Here is a 19,154-nt window from a genome sequence, read left to right as displayed (position 1 = left end):
CACATCTCTCCTCACCTCCTGCCATTGAGAGCTTAAAATCCCAGAGTCCTGGAAAGGCAGGTGCCAGGTGCCCATTCTGTCTGTGTCTCTGTCATTCTCTCTCTCTCCAACACACATGAACACACACACATACGCACAATCTCTCACTCACTAACCTACGCACCATGGCACACATTTACTCCCATGCCAACAGAAGCAGGACCAGTCATCCAGGGGCTGTGATAGGGGGTATTGAGTATCTGGTATTTTGGAAGTCAGAGCAAGTTCACAAGAATAGCCTAGTGAACCCACATCCATACAAAGTGAATGGACATCTTGTCTGTACAGTGTAGATGGAACTTGTGAATTCCAACAGCTATACCTAATCAGATAACTGAAAAGAGGTGTAGGCTACTTATAAAAGTTAACCCATTAGTCTGCTGTACACAGTAACATCTGTTCATGTAGCAAACAGGGATGTTCATTTGGGCAAGTTTTTGTCTTAATAATGGATTTTGCGCAGATATCACAACTTGCAGTGCTATTTGAATCAGGTTGTATTTCAGATCTAAGGCTGTCTTCTGAATCTAAGCCCTGCCAAGTGAGAACCAGGGAGTCTGCAAGCTGGTCTTTAGTTCATCTTTATATTGCTGAGGCTCTTTTCTGTTCTATGTAGTTGTGATCCATTCAAATCTATACAAATACAATGTAGTATATAAAAGGAAATTCAACAAGTCTGTGGCTGGCCCTTTCATATGAATCCACTCTTAGTTATTCACCCACCTGACCTTATGAGATAGATATCACAAAGAAGCCATCAGGTAGATCCGTTGGCTTTTCTTATCAGATCATTCTTGTTTTTGGCAAGAACATGCCCCCTCAACCCTTAAAAATGTAGAAACAACCTTGGAAAGTGGTATGTGTGTAAACTAAAATAATAGTTTCTGCTTCTGTGAGTGTGTGTATATTTATCTGTTTGAGAAGGATGGAGGGCTACTGAGTGCAACAAACTAGTTCAATATCTAGTACCTGTCCATATGTGCACTTTGCGCATGTATTGGGTTTCCCTGTTTCCATTATCCAGTGTTAACCACTAGGCCATAAGACTTGGATTCAGTCTGTACCACATGCTCCCTCTGTGGCCTGGGGGAGTGTAGCAGGCTGCACCGTACGGATGGGTTAAATGACATTGTCAGGGCAGGGATACCCCCCTTCAGAACTAGTACATTGCCAGAGAAAAGCAGAAGCTGGTAGAGAGCATAGAATTGAATTTAGTTCTGGAAAGAGGAGCAACATAGAAAATGGAAACATGTGGGCTTTGGAACTGAAGTGCGTAGGAGATTGTTATTAAAGTACAGTGTACATCTTAAAGTGTTGAAGATAGATTTAAGTGCAAGAGGAAGTCATAAAGCTCAAACTTTTTTTTCTTCAATATTCATATTTGTGCCTCCACAAGAATCAATTATGAAATAGACTTGTGATTATAATTCCTAAAGAAAATGTTTTTGCCAATGGTTTTGACCTCAGACATCCCCAACCTTTGTATTGTACTGCTTTTTCTATTAATAAAACCTGACGCTGAAGTTGAAACAAGTATTCTCTTGTAGGACGGTGTGTTCATGTTTGTGTGTGTGAACATGGGTGTGTGGGCGTATGGTTGGGTGTGTGAGTAGTAAGGAAAGGCTCCAGACACAGCCTGTGCTTGTACATCCTCTTCCGCTCTTCCAATTTTGTTTCCTTTTGTTCTTTTCTCTCAGGAGTCAAGACAGGTTCCCATCTGACCAGCCTGTAAACCACTGCAAAATGTTCATTTGTACTATTATGAGAATGATAGTGTGGTCATTAAGTTTCTTGGTTTCAGTGTAGCTTAGTACATATCGTCATATACTAGTGAAGCGTGTGCGTAGTAACTTCAATGCACACCACAAACATGTGAGCAGCAATCTGTACATGTATAACATGTGTAACATGTGTGTGGGAATCTGTACATGTATAACATGTGTAACATGTGTGTGGGAATCTGTACATGTATAACGTGTAACATGTGTGTGGGAATCTGTACATGTATAACATGTGTGAGGGAATCTGTACATGTATAACATAACATGTGTGTGGTAATCTGTGCTTGTGTGTATGTTTGGGAGCATGATAATATTTCCTGTCAGCAACAGAATCAAAGCAGGTGGTTGAGAGAACCAATCAGCTGCTTGCTTTCCCCTACATGTCAGTGGGCCATTGCTTAGATTGGTGGATGGTTGTGAGCCTGTGTCTGGCAGAGGAGGGGACAGCTCAGTTTTGAGCGAGCATTGGGCACAGACACGTGCAGCCATTAATACGCCTGGTGACTCAGTCAAGGAGAAAGGTCAGACACTGGACACTCTCTCCGCAGATCCGCAGGCAGCCTGCCAAACGCTAGACAAGGAGGGAAGAGAGGGGGAGGTGTGTGGGTGTGTGGGCTTTGTGTGGAACACAGCCAGTCAGTATAGTGTCATGGGTTACGTGTAGCATAGAAAAATTATAAAGAATGTGAGCAACTAGAATAAGGCAATGTTAAAAGCCAAAGAGTAAACAGACTAAAAAAGAGACTGAATCCTACAGACTTATCCCATATCTTCTTCCAGCCTGCTTTCCAGTCCCTGGTGGATTCCCAGAGAGTGCCAGAAACTATTTCACTTCACCACTGGCAAAGCTCAGGCTGTAACTCTAACCTTGTAAAGCAGGGGAGCCTGCACACTGTCTGCAGTGCCAGGTTTCCCCTCTGTTCCCCACCATATGACAGATAGAGGGAGTTAGGGGGGGGGGGGGGGGGGGGCAGAGGGATTGTGGGGCACTGTTTATAATGTTGTGAAGGAACAGGCACACATCTGGGAACTTAACCGAGGACACACTGTCAGATGTTTGGCATCCCAACATACATGAGTCACAAACCCCCAAAAAGTTTTAAACATGTCTTTGCTCTCTGTTTCTGATTAATTGTGTGTGCTAGTGTTAGGCTAGTGTGTGTGTGTTTGTCTGCATTTAAATCCCTCTCAGTTAATAACAGGCCTTGAGGGCGCTGTCATTCATCTACCTTCGAAAAAGTGAAAGAGGGAAAAGCACTGAGCACTGTTTTTTCTAAAGTTGATAGATCTCAAGTCTAAAATGATGTGGATTTGTTTAATGGTATACCCTACTGCTACTTATATCAGAAGTGCATGGCTCCATCCTGTGGAAGTACTAGATATAGCAACTTGAGTTGTTGTGTTCTACATGAACAGTAGAGGGCAGAGCAGTCCAAACAAAGTTATGGTAGTCTTGGCTTTAAGTGAAAAGCCCACACGGATACAAATTGATTCAGCAAGATCAAAATAGTTGGTAATTCATAGACTTCATTGTGTTTTATGTATGTTTGTTTATTAGTACCTCCATATTTTTTTTAATTCATAGACATTCAATCCCAACTGTGACACATCATTCGTTCTTGCTTCCTAAGCTTAAACATGCACACTCAACACAAACATCCTAATTTTTCTTATTTTACCATTTTCTTTTACAAAAATGGAAAACAACACCTGTTGTTCAACCATTCAATGTTCATTAATCAATAACAAAAACGCACAGCAGCTTCATTGACAATTTCTCTAGTCACAGTCAAGGTATCAAAGCATTTCCCTAGCCAATCAGGCCATTATCTAGAAAACCCCACTTCTTACCCTCCATTTCAGAGGGAACTTTATGATAAAAGAGTCTTTCAGTCCATGGTCTGTCTTTTTTGTCTAAATACAGTTTTTTTAAAGAATGTGTTTATTATGCTGAAACTGAAAGCCATTTCATTTTTTTCCAAAAGTCTATTTAAAAAGTAATTTACTGCCCATGCATGTGGACACCATCCAACAAAGGAGTAAATAGTAGGTTACATATAACATGACAATATAATATCATGTAATATCATGCCTTTTTTAAGTTATGTTGAAAACAATAACAATATGTCTATGTATGCATGTGTACATTTTGAATTGAATGGAATACTGTGTTATTCTGTGCAATCATTGCAATTGTCATTCTGTTTAGTTATCATACAAGCTCATTTAAATAATTTTATATAACAGATTACACAAACAAGACTTAATGTATTCTGAGCCCACTGCTGCATGACATCCACAAATGGGGACAGTTTTAGAAAGAATAGACTGCATTTTCTCTCAATGTAATCAGTACACATTCACCACAGTTTTCTGTGCATACTACTATTTTTGTTTAACTGAGTTGACCTCTTTGAATTGATTTTTTTTTTTTTTTTACATACAGCCGCGAAAAATTTAAGAGACCACTTCAAAATTATCAGTTTCTCTGGTTTTACTATTTATTGGTATGTGTTAAAGTAAAATGTAAATTTTAGTTTTATTCTATAACCTACTGGCAACATTCCTACCAAATTTCAAATAAAAATATTGTCATTTAGATCATTTATTTGCAGAAAAATGACAATTGGTCAAAATAGCAAAAAAGATGCAGTGTCTTCAGATCTCGAATAATGCAAAGAAAACAAGCTCATATTAATTTTTAAACTACACAATACTAATGCTTTAACTTAGGAAGAGTTCAGAAATCGATATTTGGTGGAATAACCTTGATTTAAAATCACAACTTTCATGTGTCTTGGCATGCTCTCCACCAGTCTTTCACATTGCCGTTGGGTGACTTTATGCTACTCCTGGCGCAAGAATTCAAGCAGCTCGGCTTCTTTTCATGGCTTGTGACCATCCATCTTCCTCTTGATCACATTTCAGAGTTTTTTTTATGGGATTCAGGTCTCGAAATTGGGCTGGCCATGACAGGGTCCTGATCTGGTGATACTCCATCCACACCTTTACTGGCCTGGCTGTGTGGCATGGAGCATTGCCCTGCTGGAAAAAACACTTCTCAGAGTTGGGGAACATTGTCAGAGCAAAAGGAAGCAAGTTTTTCTTCCGGGACAACGTTGTACTTTGCCTGGCTGAGGTTTGTAAAAGACCATAAGGATTGAACCAAAGCCGACTGGAGGGTCTCCTAGTTCGTCTTCTCTGATGAGTCCAATTTCACAGTAGGTGCAAGACTCTGTGGCTTGTAGGCCTCTCCAGGTCTCCGTCTAACCATCAGACGACCATGTGTTGGGCAAAGCTGAAAATTGGACTCATCAGAGAAGACGAACTAGGAGACCCTCCAGTCGGCTTTGGTTCAATCCTTATGGTCTTTTACAAACCTCAGCCAGGCAAAGTACAACGTTGTCCCGGAAGAAAAACTTGCTTCCTTTTGCTCTGACAATGTTCCCCAACTCTGAGAAGTGTTTTTTCCAGCAGGGCAATGCTCCATGCCACACAGCCAGGCCAGTAAAGGTGTGGATGGAGTATCACCAGATCAGGACCCTGTCATGGCCAGCCCAATTTCGAGACCTGAATCCCATAAAAAAAACTCTGAAATGTGATCAAGAGGAAGATGGATGGTCACAAGCCATGAAAAGAAGCCGAGCTGCTTGAATTCTTGCGCCAGGAGTAGCATAAAGTCACCCAACGGCAATGTGAAAGACTGGTGGAGAGCATGCCAAGACACATGAAAGTTGTGATTTTAAATCAAGGTTATTCCACCAAATATTGATTTCTGAACTCTTCCTAAGTTAAAGCATTAGTATTGTGTAGTTTAAAAATTAATATGAGCTTGTTTTCTTTGCATTATTCGAGATCTGAAGACACTGCATCTTTTTTGCTATTTTGACCAATTGTCATTTTTCTGCAAATAAATGATCTAAATGACAATATTATTATTTGAAATTTGGTAGGAATGTTGCCAGTAGGTTATAGAATAAAACTAAAATTTACATTTTACTTTAACACATACCAATAAATAGTAAAACCAGAGAAACTGATAATTTTGAAGTGGTCTCTTAATTTTTTCCGCGGCTGTATACGCCTGAAGCAGTTTGTGCATAGCTACCACCATCCAACATATTGGACTAAGATGGTAACTACTGTTACAATATTGCTACACAGCTACTCATACTGCCCCTAAAGTATTTGGACAGCTTCATTATGATACAATTGAGTTGAACTAACTGTCCACAAAAGTCGACACCATGCATAAAAGGGTTAATCAGACTATAAATAGTATTCTGCAACCATGCACTAGAGCTAGCCATTTATCTTCCAATTCTCTGTTATGTAAAGAATTGCAACAGGTCACTGATGGAGATGTCCTATATTTTATAACAAAGATTGTGCAAATTAATCAAGATGTCTTGAGTAGATTCCAAATTCTCAGTCACCCCTCACCTTGACTGACTGGGGAGTGGTTTTGGTTTTGCCAAAATGTCACAAGGAAAGGCAGGCATCGCAGGCCCTCTCCCAGGATGAGGTGCTGTGGAAGCACCTTGACACAGAATGCTGGCTTCCGCTTTGCCCCACTGAAATACTCCATGACGTCAAAGCGCAGGCCACATTCTTCAGGAAGGGGTGCTTGCCCTCTGTGAGGTTTTAATATATTCTCTGAGGTGATTTGAAGTTCTCCATTAAAAACTGACATGTCGACAGGCAAGACGACGTAAATCTGAAGCAAGCTCTCTCCTGCATTGCAGCTGATGCGTGTGGACCAGCAGTACTTTCCATCGTCCCCTATAGAGAAAAATATTTTACTTAAAAAATATTTTACTTTTAAGCTTTGTGACCACAAGCAGTTTCTCTTTTAGGCATTAAGTCATACATTGTTTTCACAGATTGCACTGAATGACATGGATAAATAGTTTGCTCACTCACGTGTGTCAGAGTATTTGAAACGGACTGTTTGTGTCTGTGCGTCCTGTGTCCTGTTCAGCATTCTGCCATATATCAGTACCGTGCAGTTCAGCACACAATCCGATATTGGATCTCTTTCCACATTCCCAGCTATCTCCGCCAGGAGACTGTCCTTATCCTCACACTGCATGGCCTTGTCCCCAGCCAGTGTGATCATGAAGAATGTGGACAGAATGCCACTGTAAACCAGGAGAGAATATAAACCCGCCATTTTGTCCCAGCTTCACCGCGAGAGTAGAGTGATTCAGAGACAAGTTAGGCGAGGGAGGGCAGGAGCCTCCAACCGTTTCCTTTTTTTCACCTTTTTTTCTCAGAATAATATCACAGTATTAAAAAAGTCCAGCGGTTCCTAAATCTGTTTGGCCACATATTTCCTTAGACTTCAAAAGATAAGAATAAGAAAATAAAAACTTTAGAGAGACTGGAGAATTGGAGCTCTTGAGTGCTGGTGACTTGTACACAAGTGCGCCACAAACCATGAGAGATGCCAGGGAACTCTGCCAGAGATCACCCAAGCAGTCCAGACTAAAGGCTACACAAGCATGACTGAAATATTTAACTGATTAAACAGATGCTTTCTTATCTCTTACGCATATGCACAAAACAATAATGGCATTAATACATTCAAATGTTTTTTTCTGTGAAAAAGTAATGAAGGCAAAAATGTGATTTTTTTTATGCAGCCTTTATTCGTTGAAGGTTATGCAAATTATATAAATACATTTGAAACAAAGTTAACATACAATGCAGTGTGTTTTAACATAGTAGATGTATTATATATGATATAATGAGTAACTGTTAGTGTCAGTAATGAATCATGTCTCATCTACATGATGATTCAATCAAGAGCTAAATACACAAATAAAAGTAAAACATTTAAAGAGATGAATACACACCATAAACACACACAAGAGGAAAAGAGCAAATGTGTTGGAGAAGTATAAAACAGAAGACCATGTGCCCCAATAGTAAACACGATTTTATATATATATATATATATATATATATATATATATATATATATATATAAATATATATATACTCGGGGTGAGTGTACCAGCGATGTGATCTGGGATATTCGAGAACTTACAAAGACATAATATAACCAGTGTGGGTAAACAGAGGTCATGGGAACTGCCTCAACCCTTGAGAACTTGTTACCCCTGTTAGAACTCACAAGCAGTAACATCACAAGTGAATTACAAAGTAGCCAGTATGTTCTAAATTAAATGTGTTTTGGTCCAAATGCTCTCTGTCTTTGTAGAGCAAAATGCTCCTAAAAATAATTGGGACAGAATTGTTTACAACCTGTCTTACAGCTGAAACATGCCTACACAAATCTCATTTCAGTTAGAACACCAAACTATTCATGAAATTCAAAGAAGCTTTCCCTTTAATAGAGTTCTCTGCTGTTGTTACAGGGTTAACCACACATAGAGAATGTTTGGCATGGCTACGCCAAATGGCTGCGGTCACATTTTTTCAAGGAACACCAAGTAGCTGTACCCTCTCATTCTCTGCCAAACTACATGAAATATTATCATAAAATAGCTGCAAGCACGTATGGAGATTTAATCTTGGTCAAAGTCTCCATGCTGATCTTAGAAGACAAATGTTCCATGGTGATTTTCTATGAAAGCATTCCACATTCTCAGAAGTAGGGGAGAGGCCAGAACTTGATGATTACACGTTAAAACAGATTCAGTGCTTCTTGAAATAGCACGGACAGCAGCAGTAAAAGTTACCTCCACAACTTCAGAGCCTTCATACATAAAGATCGTAGTGACCTCAAAATATGTGTACATAACCTGGTTCACACATCGTGTCTCTCAGCCCATCCACAAATATCTAAACCTAGACTGAAAGCTAGAGGCTGTTTATTTGTTAAACGGATACCTCGCTTAGTGATGATACATAGATCACGAAGACCTATTAGGAAGGAGGTGTTGAGTATTTGCGAGAGACAGATGGTTGATTCAAAGTTGAGGGGGCTGAGGATGGGATCCTGGTCCACAGCCACACTGGCGAGTCATAGACACAGAGGAGATGACCAGCGTGCTGCTCTCATCCAGGTAGAAGAAAGGCACCAGGTCGTGGGAGACTGGGTGGCAGCATGGCACCTGTTCAAGGAATAGATTCAATTAAAAGACGAAAGGCTAAAAAATATAATTGGCTTGAATTTTCAGCATAAATAAGAGGGGAAGTAAACAGAGATATTACTCAAAAGGGAGAAATACAACATAATATAGTTTCAGAGTGCATGGCAATATTGATATTCACATGAGTTTTTTTCTATATAATTGTAGGTGTACATAAACAATGAACCGTAGGACACCAGTTTTCTATGACCCAACGTGAACACGTTTCTTTGCTCTGTGAATTGCGCGACCAGGTTTTAAAGTTCAGGTTATGTTTGTTTGTGTAACATATTTTTGTTCACTGACAATGTCAGATAGACCTTTTGCAAGGAGTCCAACGTTCAATATCCCCTCATCTGACATTTAAGAAGACAGGGTCGTCAGTGAGACATTTAGTAGCTAATTCACCACCTTAAATTCGAGTTAAAGTGTCACTTGTTTTCACACAGAAGACCTTGGAGATGGGAGAACTTTGCGGTCTCAGGGGGAACTGAACAGACAAAGCATTGATATCACAGGACCAAACCCTTCAACACCTGTTTGCATCCAGGGGATGGGTATAAAGAAATCTCTTTTTACTGCTGTTGGTGGAAATACCTGCTGTATTGGTTATGGTTATTCCGTTTAAAAGCAGTCTTCGAGTGTAGTGTGGTGCCCTTAGTGAATGACGGTGAGGTAGAGGTGCAAGAGTGAAGTATGGTACCTGTGAGGAGGTGCCTGTGGCAGGGGTGCTGGGGCAGAGGGGCTCACTGGGGTTTGGCTGGGGGATGCAAGCACTGCACCGGGCGAAGGTGAAGCTCTCTGGGTAGATGACCCAGTTCTCCCAGCCCAGGTCTGAAGACAGAAGGTGTGGATATTATTAGAAAAAATGCAACAAAAGCAAAAGCAAAAAGAGCTTTTACATAATTGCTTATAATCATTGCCTTTAATTGAAACTTAAATATAATTCCAAAAGCAGATATCGTATTCATCAAGTAGGCCATAAAACAATTAAACAAACATTGACAAAGTGCAAGTGTGTGTGGATTCCCACCTGTGATGAAGATCTGTGAGGACAGCTTGCAGCACTGCAGATCTGTGGCAGGAGCCTCAGAGTATTTCTCGTTCCCTGTAGTGTCAACATTTCACAATAAATACAAAAAAAGCCTCTGAATGAATTAAACCAGTTGTACATCCTCCATGGTACTACATGGTTTATACATACATACATACATACATACATACATACATACATACATATATATATATATATATATATTTATATATATACATATATATGTATGTATATATAGTATAGTATATATATATATATATATATATATATATACACTATACTATATACATATATACATATACAGTACTGTGTGAAAAAATGCTATGAACTAAGAATGCTTTGAAAAATGTAAACAATAAATGTTTATTTTTTATCCATTTACATGGTAAGACTGAGCACAGCAACAAGACACAACGTAGTTATACTGCATCAGCAGGGTCTCTCCCAGACAAAGATTTCAAAGCAGACAGGGGTTTCAAAATGTGCAGTTCCAGCTCTTTTGAAGAAGACGTTGAGGATCGTAGACGCAGTGTTCAGCCAAGGAAACTTAATGCAGCTGATGAAAAACACATCAAGCTTATTTACCTTCGAAATCGGAAGATTTCAAGCAGTGGCATCAGCTCAGAACTGGCAGAAACCAGTGGTACCCAGGTACAGACATTTACTGTCCGGGGAAGTCTGGCCAGAAGTGGTCTTCATGGAAGAGTTGCAGCCAAAAAGCTCTACCCCGACAAGGAAACAAGGCCAAGTGACTGAACTAAGCACGTAAACATAGAAACTAGGGTGCAGAAACATGGCAGAAGGTGCTCTGGACTGATGAGTCAAAATTAGAAATATTTGGCTGTAGAAGAAGGCAGTTTGTTCGCTGGAGGCTGGAGAGAGGTACAATAATGAGAGTCTGCAGGCAACAGTGAAGCATGGTAGAGGTTCCTTTCCTGTTTGGGGCTGCATTTCTGCAAGTGGAGTTGGAGATTTGGTCAGGATGAATGGTGTCCTCAATGCTGAGAAATACAGGCAGATACTAATCCATCATGCAATACCATCAGGGAGGCGTATGATTGGCACCAAATGTATTCTGCAGCAGGAACATAACCCCAAACATACAGCCAATGTCATTAACAACTATCTTCAGCTTAAAGAAGAACAGAAAGTCCTGCAAGTGATGGTATGACCCCCACAGAGCCCTAATCTCTACATCATCGAGTCTGTCTGGGTTTACATGAAGAGACAGAAGAATTTTAGGAAGCCTACATCCACAGAAGATCTGTGGTTAGTTCTCTAAGATGTTTGGAACAATTTACCAGCCGTGTTCCTTCAAAAACTGCGCAAGTGTATCTGGAAGAATTGATGCTATTTTGAAGGCAAAGGGTGGTCACACCAAGTATTGATTTAATTTAGAATTTTCTTCTGTTCCTTCACTGCATTTTGTTAATTTATGAAGAATTGATGAAAATAAACTGTTAACACTTCCATTTTTGAAAGCATTCTTAGTTTACAGCATTTTTTCACACCTGCCTAAAACTTTTGCACAGTACTGTATATATACTATACTACATACTATACTTTATTATATATATATACTATTATTTACACTCACAGATTTATACATAAAATAACAACAGACTTGTACTAAATCTGTGAGTGTAAAGAATAGTTAAGAATGCTTTCATATGTAATTTAATCATTGGAAACTAAATGAGTGGTCTCTGGTGGTGTACCTGTCATATGTGGGGGAGACTGAATGGGGTAGCCTGAGTGGCCGCTGGCTTTCAAGGCAGCCTTCCACTGCTCCCTTAGCTTAGCCATCCCAGTGCCCTGGAGGCGAGGCTCCTGCTGAAGATTCAGGCCCTGCAGAATGCTCTTACGGATGGCCTGCAATGGTTCCCCGTGGCACCTACACAGCACACACATAAAACACATGACAGTGGTCAGACTAACACCACCTTGTGCTGTGTTAACAATGCATGTGCACGGTCTACATCAGTACCAAGTATCAATAGATATGCAAAGACAGTGCAGGAACACTGACAACCAGCCAAACAGCTACATTCACCTATGCCATACAGAATGTGAACAGATAAAAAATGCCCAAATTATCTAAAAATTGTAAAAGTTAATGAGAGAGCGCTAGGATTTTTTTTAAATAAAGTCAAGATTGACACGTTTAGATGCTCTAAAAATATAAAACACAACTTTTCAAACCAAGGAAATTAAGTACATTGTCTTAAGAGAGCTATTTTGCTTATAAACATTTCAAAACATATCCCAGCAATAAAAAAAATGGCAACCTGTGTTTCTGTCCAGAGCTGAGACACACTCACTTTTAAATGGTATTAAACAATAACCCCAAATGTTTGATGGAAAATGGCCAAGTACTCTTGGCATGCAACATTAACCAAGTGTGATTGCACAATATCATGCTGACCCAAAATGGAGGAGTTTCCCGCTCTGACTCCATGTTGTCTGAGCTCATGTTGCCTCATGTTGGACTAATAGTAACCACAGACAAAACACTAAGGGCTATTTTACCAAACAAATCATAAATCAACAGAAACATATCAAATAACACATAACAATATCAGATTTTTACTTCAAATTGTGATTTTTTTTTTTGTATAAAAGAGTAGCGCAAGTGTTATTTTGGCTATGCCTCCTGCTCGACTCCTCCAGATGGTTGACTGTGACACATGGAACAGTCTTTAACAGGAAAAATAGAACACCGGTCAGAAGATCCACTGCAACTGAGTACAATTCTTTGGGTCAATAAAGAAAACGAATGAAAGCGCTATTAATCAATGCTCAGAGAGAACATAGGGGGTTAATGTTAGTTTTTTCTCTATTACCAAAAACATGAAAGGTTGACAACTGCAACTCACCTGCTGGTCCTTTGGACAGATGAGGCAGGTATGGCAGGATCAGTAGCTTCCTTTTCTGACAGTTGGAGGACAGATGTCCCTCCCAGAGGACTGGCTAAGACCACAACCAACACAATTAACACTACAGACATGTCTGTATTGGGTGTTTCGTCCAGCTTTAACTATGCAACAGGTGCCTTATGGCTGGTGAAGATCACTGGCTGTAATGGATGTGCTTCAGTTTGCAGCAGCAGCAGCAGTATGACACTGTCAGGGATGCTCAGGCAGAGGCTAGTAAATCCGACAGAAACCGAGTGAGAGGAAGCGAATGTCTGTTGTTGATAAAGGCCTGGGAATTGTTTTATCTGAGCATTCACCAGGTTGTCCTTGAAATACTCTACATTGTTATCATGTCTCACAACTGTGAGATGGAACAAGGGAGGGTGGTGATAGACAAAGAAAAGAGAGGCAGGCAGCGAGAAACTAGGGAAGTTAGCAACATATCCTGCATAACCTCCCAAGATGATAAGCTACACTACGCAGCCAGGTGTTTCATTGGATAGGACAAAAGTGCTTTTTCTTAATAATGAAAGGAAAAACATTTGAGCTGTTTTGATGGATTTTCATACATTTCTTTGCCATGGTAACCAGCAGTTTTGGTCATGTGATTGTGTGTACTATGACATTTGGTGATCAATGCACTTTCCAGAAAGACAATAATACCAAGAACATGACCATGTACACCAACGCTTGTCTTAGTCAGACCTGGAAGAGTCCACCTCAGTCTATAGACTTAATTTCCATTGAAAATCTGTGGTGGGATTTAAAACCAAAGGAAATCAAGGGACACCACTGAGCTGGAAGCTTTTGCACATGGGCTAAGACACCAATAGAGTTGTCATAGCCTTGTAAGCATTTACCAAAAGGGTGTTGTTTACCAAAAGAGGCTGCTCCACCGAATCATTTTGGACATTGATGTTTCTGGATAGAATCCATAAGTTGATAATGTGTAATGTGTAAAATAGGTAACTGATATGTTTTCATTTAACTGTCTGCAAATCAATTAAATGTTTGAAGCAGTACGGCAGTGTAGGATAAAGACAGTGGCATACACTGTAGTGCCCATCTCACAGGCCATACTCTTTACAGCAGCGTACACAAGAATGCCTTTCTTGAGGCACAAGTATTATGTTGCACAGTTCCGTCCAGCCTCCCTTAGACAAGGCCAAACGATGGGAGCTCTTTGGCCAGCACCTAAAGCAGCCTTTGTGTGGATAGACGGGGTGAGCCAAGAGTCCCAGGAGACACGCTGGGCGGGAGATTGGTTGTCGACTTCCATGAACTCCATCCAGCTCTGGCTTGAAAGCCTCAAATCTTATGCTGATAGGACAGAAAATAATATTTGTTCTTTGCACCTGCCCCTCAAGGACAAAGATTCCAGAAAAAGCAACAAAATCCATCACAAGAATGGAATGAAGCTTTGAAAAATCGATGCTGGTGAGGTTAGAGTGTAAATCAAGAATCCGCTCTTCTTTTGCTGTCCTCATATGAACTGGGCCTCCCTGCTCCCTTATCCTCCAACACAATACCCTCTACACACACACACACACACACACACACACACACACACACACACACACACACACACACACACACACACACACACACACACACACACACACACACACACCGTGCCTTGCACTACAGTCAAGTATTCACCCCCTTGGATGTTTTACACTTTTATTGCTTTTATAAATCAATCATGGTCGATATAAGTTAAAGCCCTTATGGAACTGCAAAATAGCTTTTCAACTGTTAATTTGTATAATTTCTATCTGTACATATTTTGATGTTTCCTGCTCTGATTGACTGTTGCCTGGTTGTTATTGTGTGAGCAAATATATGCTCATATAGGGGACTGATGGAACTGGAAACATTGCTATTCTGTTGTAGTGAGACATTAACTCCTTATTTTGTATCTGCAACTTACTTTGGATGGGTACTCTGTCTGTCTCTCCCTAAGCAAATGACAGGTGACCCCCTTCCTCCTCTTCCTGCTAGAATCCTTTGTATCCTGGTATCAGATTTCTACACAGTTATGTTAATTAAATAAAAATATGTAATGAAAAATAAGTGATTGCATAAGTATTCACCCCCTTTAAAGTGACTGACCTAATTCAAAAGAGGTCCAGCCAATTGCTAGCCTGGATACCAGCCTGAACCCCGCCCACAAAAAAGTTTGGTCGGGAAGTTCAGTCTGGCTCTGCGACCGTTGGGGAGACATTTTTCCTGGTCGAAAACAGTACAGCCAATCAAAGTGCCAGGGCGGGCTTTATACGATGATGGACAGATGATCAAGCGGTAGATTCGAAATCCAACAAAGATGGCGGCGTCTCGTGAGCCTGTTAGTGGGAAATATTTTATGTGAATTAAGCTATTTTTTATGTCTATTGTTAGTTGTGTATGTGCAACACGAATGTTGCAGAATATTGTTGGTCTTAACTAAAGCTCTCTAGACCATTATTTTTAGGTTAATGCTAACGCTTACACCAAAAATCCATTGAAACACATAGTAGCTAGCTAGCCTCGCTGCTATAACCTGATCAAGCATATCTCACAGATATTGACGGCGCATTCATTTTGAAAGAGGAACAGAGAAACGCGATTAAGGCATTTGTCGATCGAAAAGATGTTTTTGCTGTCCTTCCTACGGGATCCGGTAAAAGTTAAATGTATCAAATGGTCATACTACGTTGCTCTGATTGCTTCTAGGTATCCAATTGAGCGAAGAGGCATTTTCTTTCCTGGTTCGTTGAAACACGCCCCATAATCACAGCTCAATGGAGCAGTATCAGACTCATATTCTGACTAGAATTATGAGTATGACATCGTCAGGCTAGCCAATTGCTGCTAGAAGTATCACAATTAGTGAAATGGGGATCAGGTTGCAGTAAATGTGTCTCAAGTGATTGTAGTATAATGACACCTGTGTCTGGAAGGTCCATTCACTGGTCAGTTTTCAGTAATCAGTATTCCTGGCTACCGTTACACCATGAAGACCAAAGATCACTCCAAGCAACTCAGAGAATAGGTTATTAAAAAGTATAAGTCAGGGGAAGGATACAAACAAATGTCCAAGGCACTAAACATCCCCTTGAATTCTATTAAATCCATCATCAAGAAATGGGAGAAATATGGCACATGTGTAAATCTGGCTAAAGCAGGCCGTCGGCACAAATTGAGTGACCATGCAAGAAGGAGAGAGGCCACCAAGACACCTATGACTACTCTGAAGGAGTTGAGAGAGAATATAAATACAACAACTGTTGCCAGGGTTCTTAACCAATCAAAGCTTTATGGAAGAGAGCCACTGTTGAAAAACTCATATCAAATATCGACTAGAGTTCACCAAAAGGAGTGTGGGAGACTCCATGGTCAAGTGGAAGAAGGTTCTGTGGTCTGATGAAACCAAAGTGGAGCTTTTTTTTTCAACAGTGGCTCTCTTCCATAAAGCTTAGATTGGTGAAGAACCCGGGCAACAGTTGTTGTATGCATAGTCTCTAGTGTGTGTGTACTGTATATACAATTAGACTGCAGGAAGGAAGGCAAAAAGTCTGTTATCCAAAGTATACAGATTTGAATTAATTGGGTTGTAGACCAAGAAAATGTCCTTCATCAAATTTGGGGTCGTTGAACTGAAGGGAACATAGGGCAGACTACATCAATAAGTTATCGACATGGTAGCCTACAGACTTCATATAATGTATTATTCATGAATATCATCCAGAATTGACTACTACAGAATGTCAATCGACTTATTTGCACAATCATAATAGTCTCGTGACACAGGAAAAATAGGCTATGTATACCTCAGCAACTCCAGCGAACGGCTTCTGTGACAAATTATTATAAAAGAACTGCTGCAATGTCCAAATCCATATGTAGAATGATGTTGATAAACATATTAAGATGGTTTTTGGGGGTCTAAAAATTAATCCCTGAGGAATTCTGCAAGCTAAGTTCATTGAACAGTGTAGGCAGTCTAGTTACTCTCAGTTAGCCTTACAATCGGCCTTCAACAAATATGGAGCTCAGGGACCCCAAAAGCCTTGGATATCAGTTCTAGTTGAGAATGCTGGTGACAGATGGGACAGATCAAGGAGTGAGGGGAAGCAGAGGGTACACAATTTGATGAGTGAACCTTTAAACCTCTCAAATGATTGCAAGCAAAATCGGCCTTGAAAGCAAAGCTGCTCTCTGTAAATCGCTTGAAGGGAGGTTTCATGCACCAGCCCCGTCAGACATCCTCATAATGAGGGTGTTGATCATTTCAAACAGTTTAGTTCTGTTAACACCAGAGGATGTGACTGTCTTTGATGCAGGTGTTAAACTCCAATGAGCACGAAGAGGAGCTCCCCTAGAAGGAGTCCTATTAGTCTGGAGGTCAACGCCATGCGCTGTTTTGAGCCAATGTGGATTTCTTTTTTTGCATTATTGAAGATGTGCCTTTCAGTCAAGAGCATCCATTTTAAGTATAATAATACACATTCAAGCAAGACCAACTTAAGAAAAAAGAATGCCCTATGGAGGTTTCACAGCATAGGTACAAGCATATATATATATATATATCAGCATATATATTGAGGGTTTCTCTGTTGAGATATTTTTAAAATAATTTAAAGACATTTTAATTCAAATTACAACAGATAAGTAAAGTAATCTTCAAACCATTGCCTTAAACCAGACTTCATGTGCTTTGTAAGTGTATCTTTGTCTCTCTACTGACAGTAGTCAAACCCTGACTCACTTTCCAAATAAAATAGTGTCAAACACAACCTATTCCTGTAAGTATCCCAAAAATAAGCCACCAGTTGGTGCCCTTTATCGATATCTTTATCATCTATTCCCAGTTGCAGGTTAAACCTAACCCTAACCTACGCAAGATTTAGCCTAATCCTAATCCCCTGGGGACTTGTTGTTTTGATCAGGTGGAAACAAGATTGCAGAAGACACAAACCAGTCACGGAGAGCGGTGCGTTAAACGAGGCGCTGTGGGTAACGACACAATGAGTCAGTCTATTGTGGATATGTCAGTTGTGTTAAAAAACAAGGCCAGGTAAAATGAATGCTTAAGTTTTAGAGTACTAGGGTTCAGGATGACATCAAGCAAACAAACCCTTGGAGGATTTTTCTCTCCAGACTCCTGAAGCTGACAAATACAAAGACAGATGGCGTTTCTGTTAAGGATCTGAAACAATAAAGCAAACCGTTGTGGCCAAGGTGAGTTGGAAGGGTTTCTTTCACATCTTGTCTAGAATTAGCATTTACTGTGGGAGTTTACCCAGCCAGACCACTCATTCAGTTGCTACATAGAATTACTTCCTGGAAATTTCAAGGAACTTTAGGACTTGTTTTTACTGACTATTTCTTCTTATCCTACTTTTTAATACACAGTAATGGCTTGTATTTAATGTAGTGAAATACCTTAGATTAAATTCCCCAAACTGATGAGGTGCTGTCTGTATCTTTTTATTTAAAGTGATACTCTTTGTTAGAACTCAAAAGCTGAATACTCTCCACAACTGCATTACAATTCAAAACTTGCATGTAAGTGAGTTGAAAACTTCTGAACTTGAAATTAACTCTGGATTAATTTATGACCTGAAATAAACCATTCACTCCTAAAACACTACACAGCCAGGTGCTGCATTGGATTTGATTAATAGGACAAAAGCGTTTCTCTTTATAATGAAAATAAATATTTGGGCTGCTTAGATGTATTTTCATCCAGCTTCCAAACTGAACAAGGTTAGACACTCTCTGAAGCAACTGAAATGGAGTTACAGGGGAGCAGGGGTGCTCAACTTCCTTTAAACTGGGCCTTTGGGTGCGAGTTAATGAAGACTTAAGAAAAACGTATACTCTACTCTCATTGATTTATTGGAAGCATATCAAATGATGGACGCATGGCTTACACAGAACACCACTAAACATGGCAGAACTTCATGACTGGACACCTCAGTGCAAAATTAACTCTGGATTAACTCATGACCTGACATAAACCCTTTAGACACAGTACACCCTATAACAAGTCCCAGCCTCCATTATTTACCACGACTGTATCAGAGCATTGTTATTGTAACAAATCCGTGACCCAAAGATCCCCTCAAAGTGTCACCCAGGTTGTGGCTGGATAGTCATAATAATGACTTGATGGAGAGAATCCAACTGCAAGTGTAATTATGCCACAGCAAATGTTACTGATATGGGTCTTTAAATTGCGGGACAGCATTATCTCCTTCCCTTTCGTAAAGAATGGTCCAGG

At 40.1% G+C, this 19,154-nt stretch overlaps 1 protein-coding gene and 1 long non-coding RNA gene across 2 annotated transcripts; both read right to left on the bottom strand.

Annotated features, from left to right (window-relative positions):
• Positions 1-5,897: 5,897 nt before the first annotated feature.
• Positions 5,898-7,250, bottom strand: LOC308372060. Its single transcript, XR_013968818.1, has 2 exons — positions 6,744-7,250; positions 5,898-6,602 (listed from the first exon to the last, which is right to left on the bottom strand). It is a non-coding gene; the product is annotated as an uncharacterized lncRNA (long non-coding RNA).
• A 589-nt stretch (positions 7,251-7,839) lies between these two features.
• On the bottom strand, positions 7,840-12,112 carry gsdf (gonadal somatic cell derived factor). The gene is made up of 4 exons (XM_080848147.1): positions 11,693-12,112; positions 9,954-10,028; positions 9,624-9,754; positions 7,840-8,902 (listed from the first exon to the last, which is right to left on the bottom strand). Exons 1-4 carry the CDS (start codon positions 11,892-11,894, stop codon positions 8,759-8,761), a joined length of 552 nt encoding a protein of 183 aa, XP_080704273.1. The 5' UTR covers positions 11,895-12,112; the 3' UTR covers positions 7,840-8,758.
• Between the last annotated feature and the right edge of the window lie 7,042 nt (positions 12,113-19,154).

The sequence above is a fragment of the Sprattus sprattus genome, assembly GCF_963457725.1.
Source record: "Sprattus sprattus genome assembly, chromosome: 11".
In the NCBI taxonomy this organism is placed as follows: Eukaryota; Metazoa; Chordata; class Actinopteri; order Clupeiformes; family Clupeidae; genus Sprattus; species Sprattus sprattus.
This window is presented reverse-complemented; position numbering and strand designations above follow the sequence as displayed.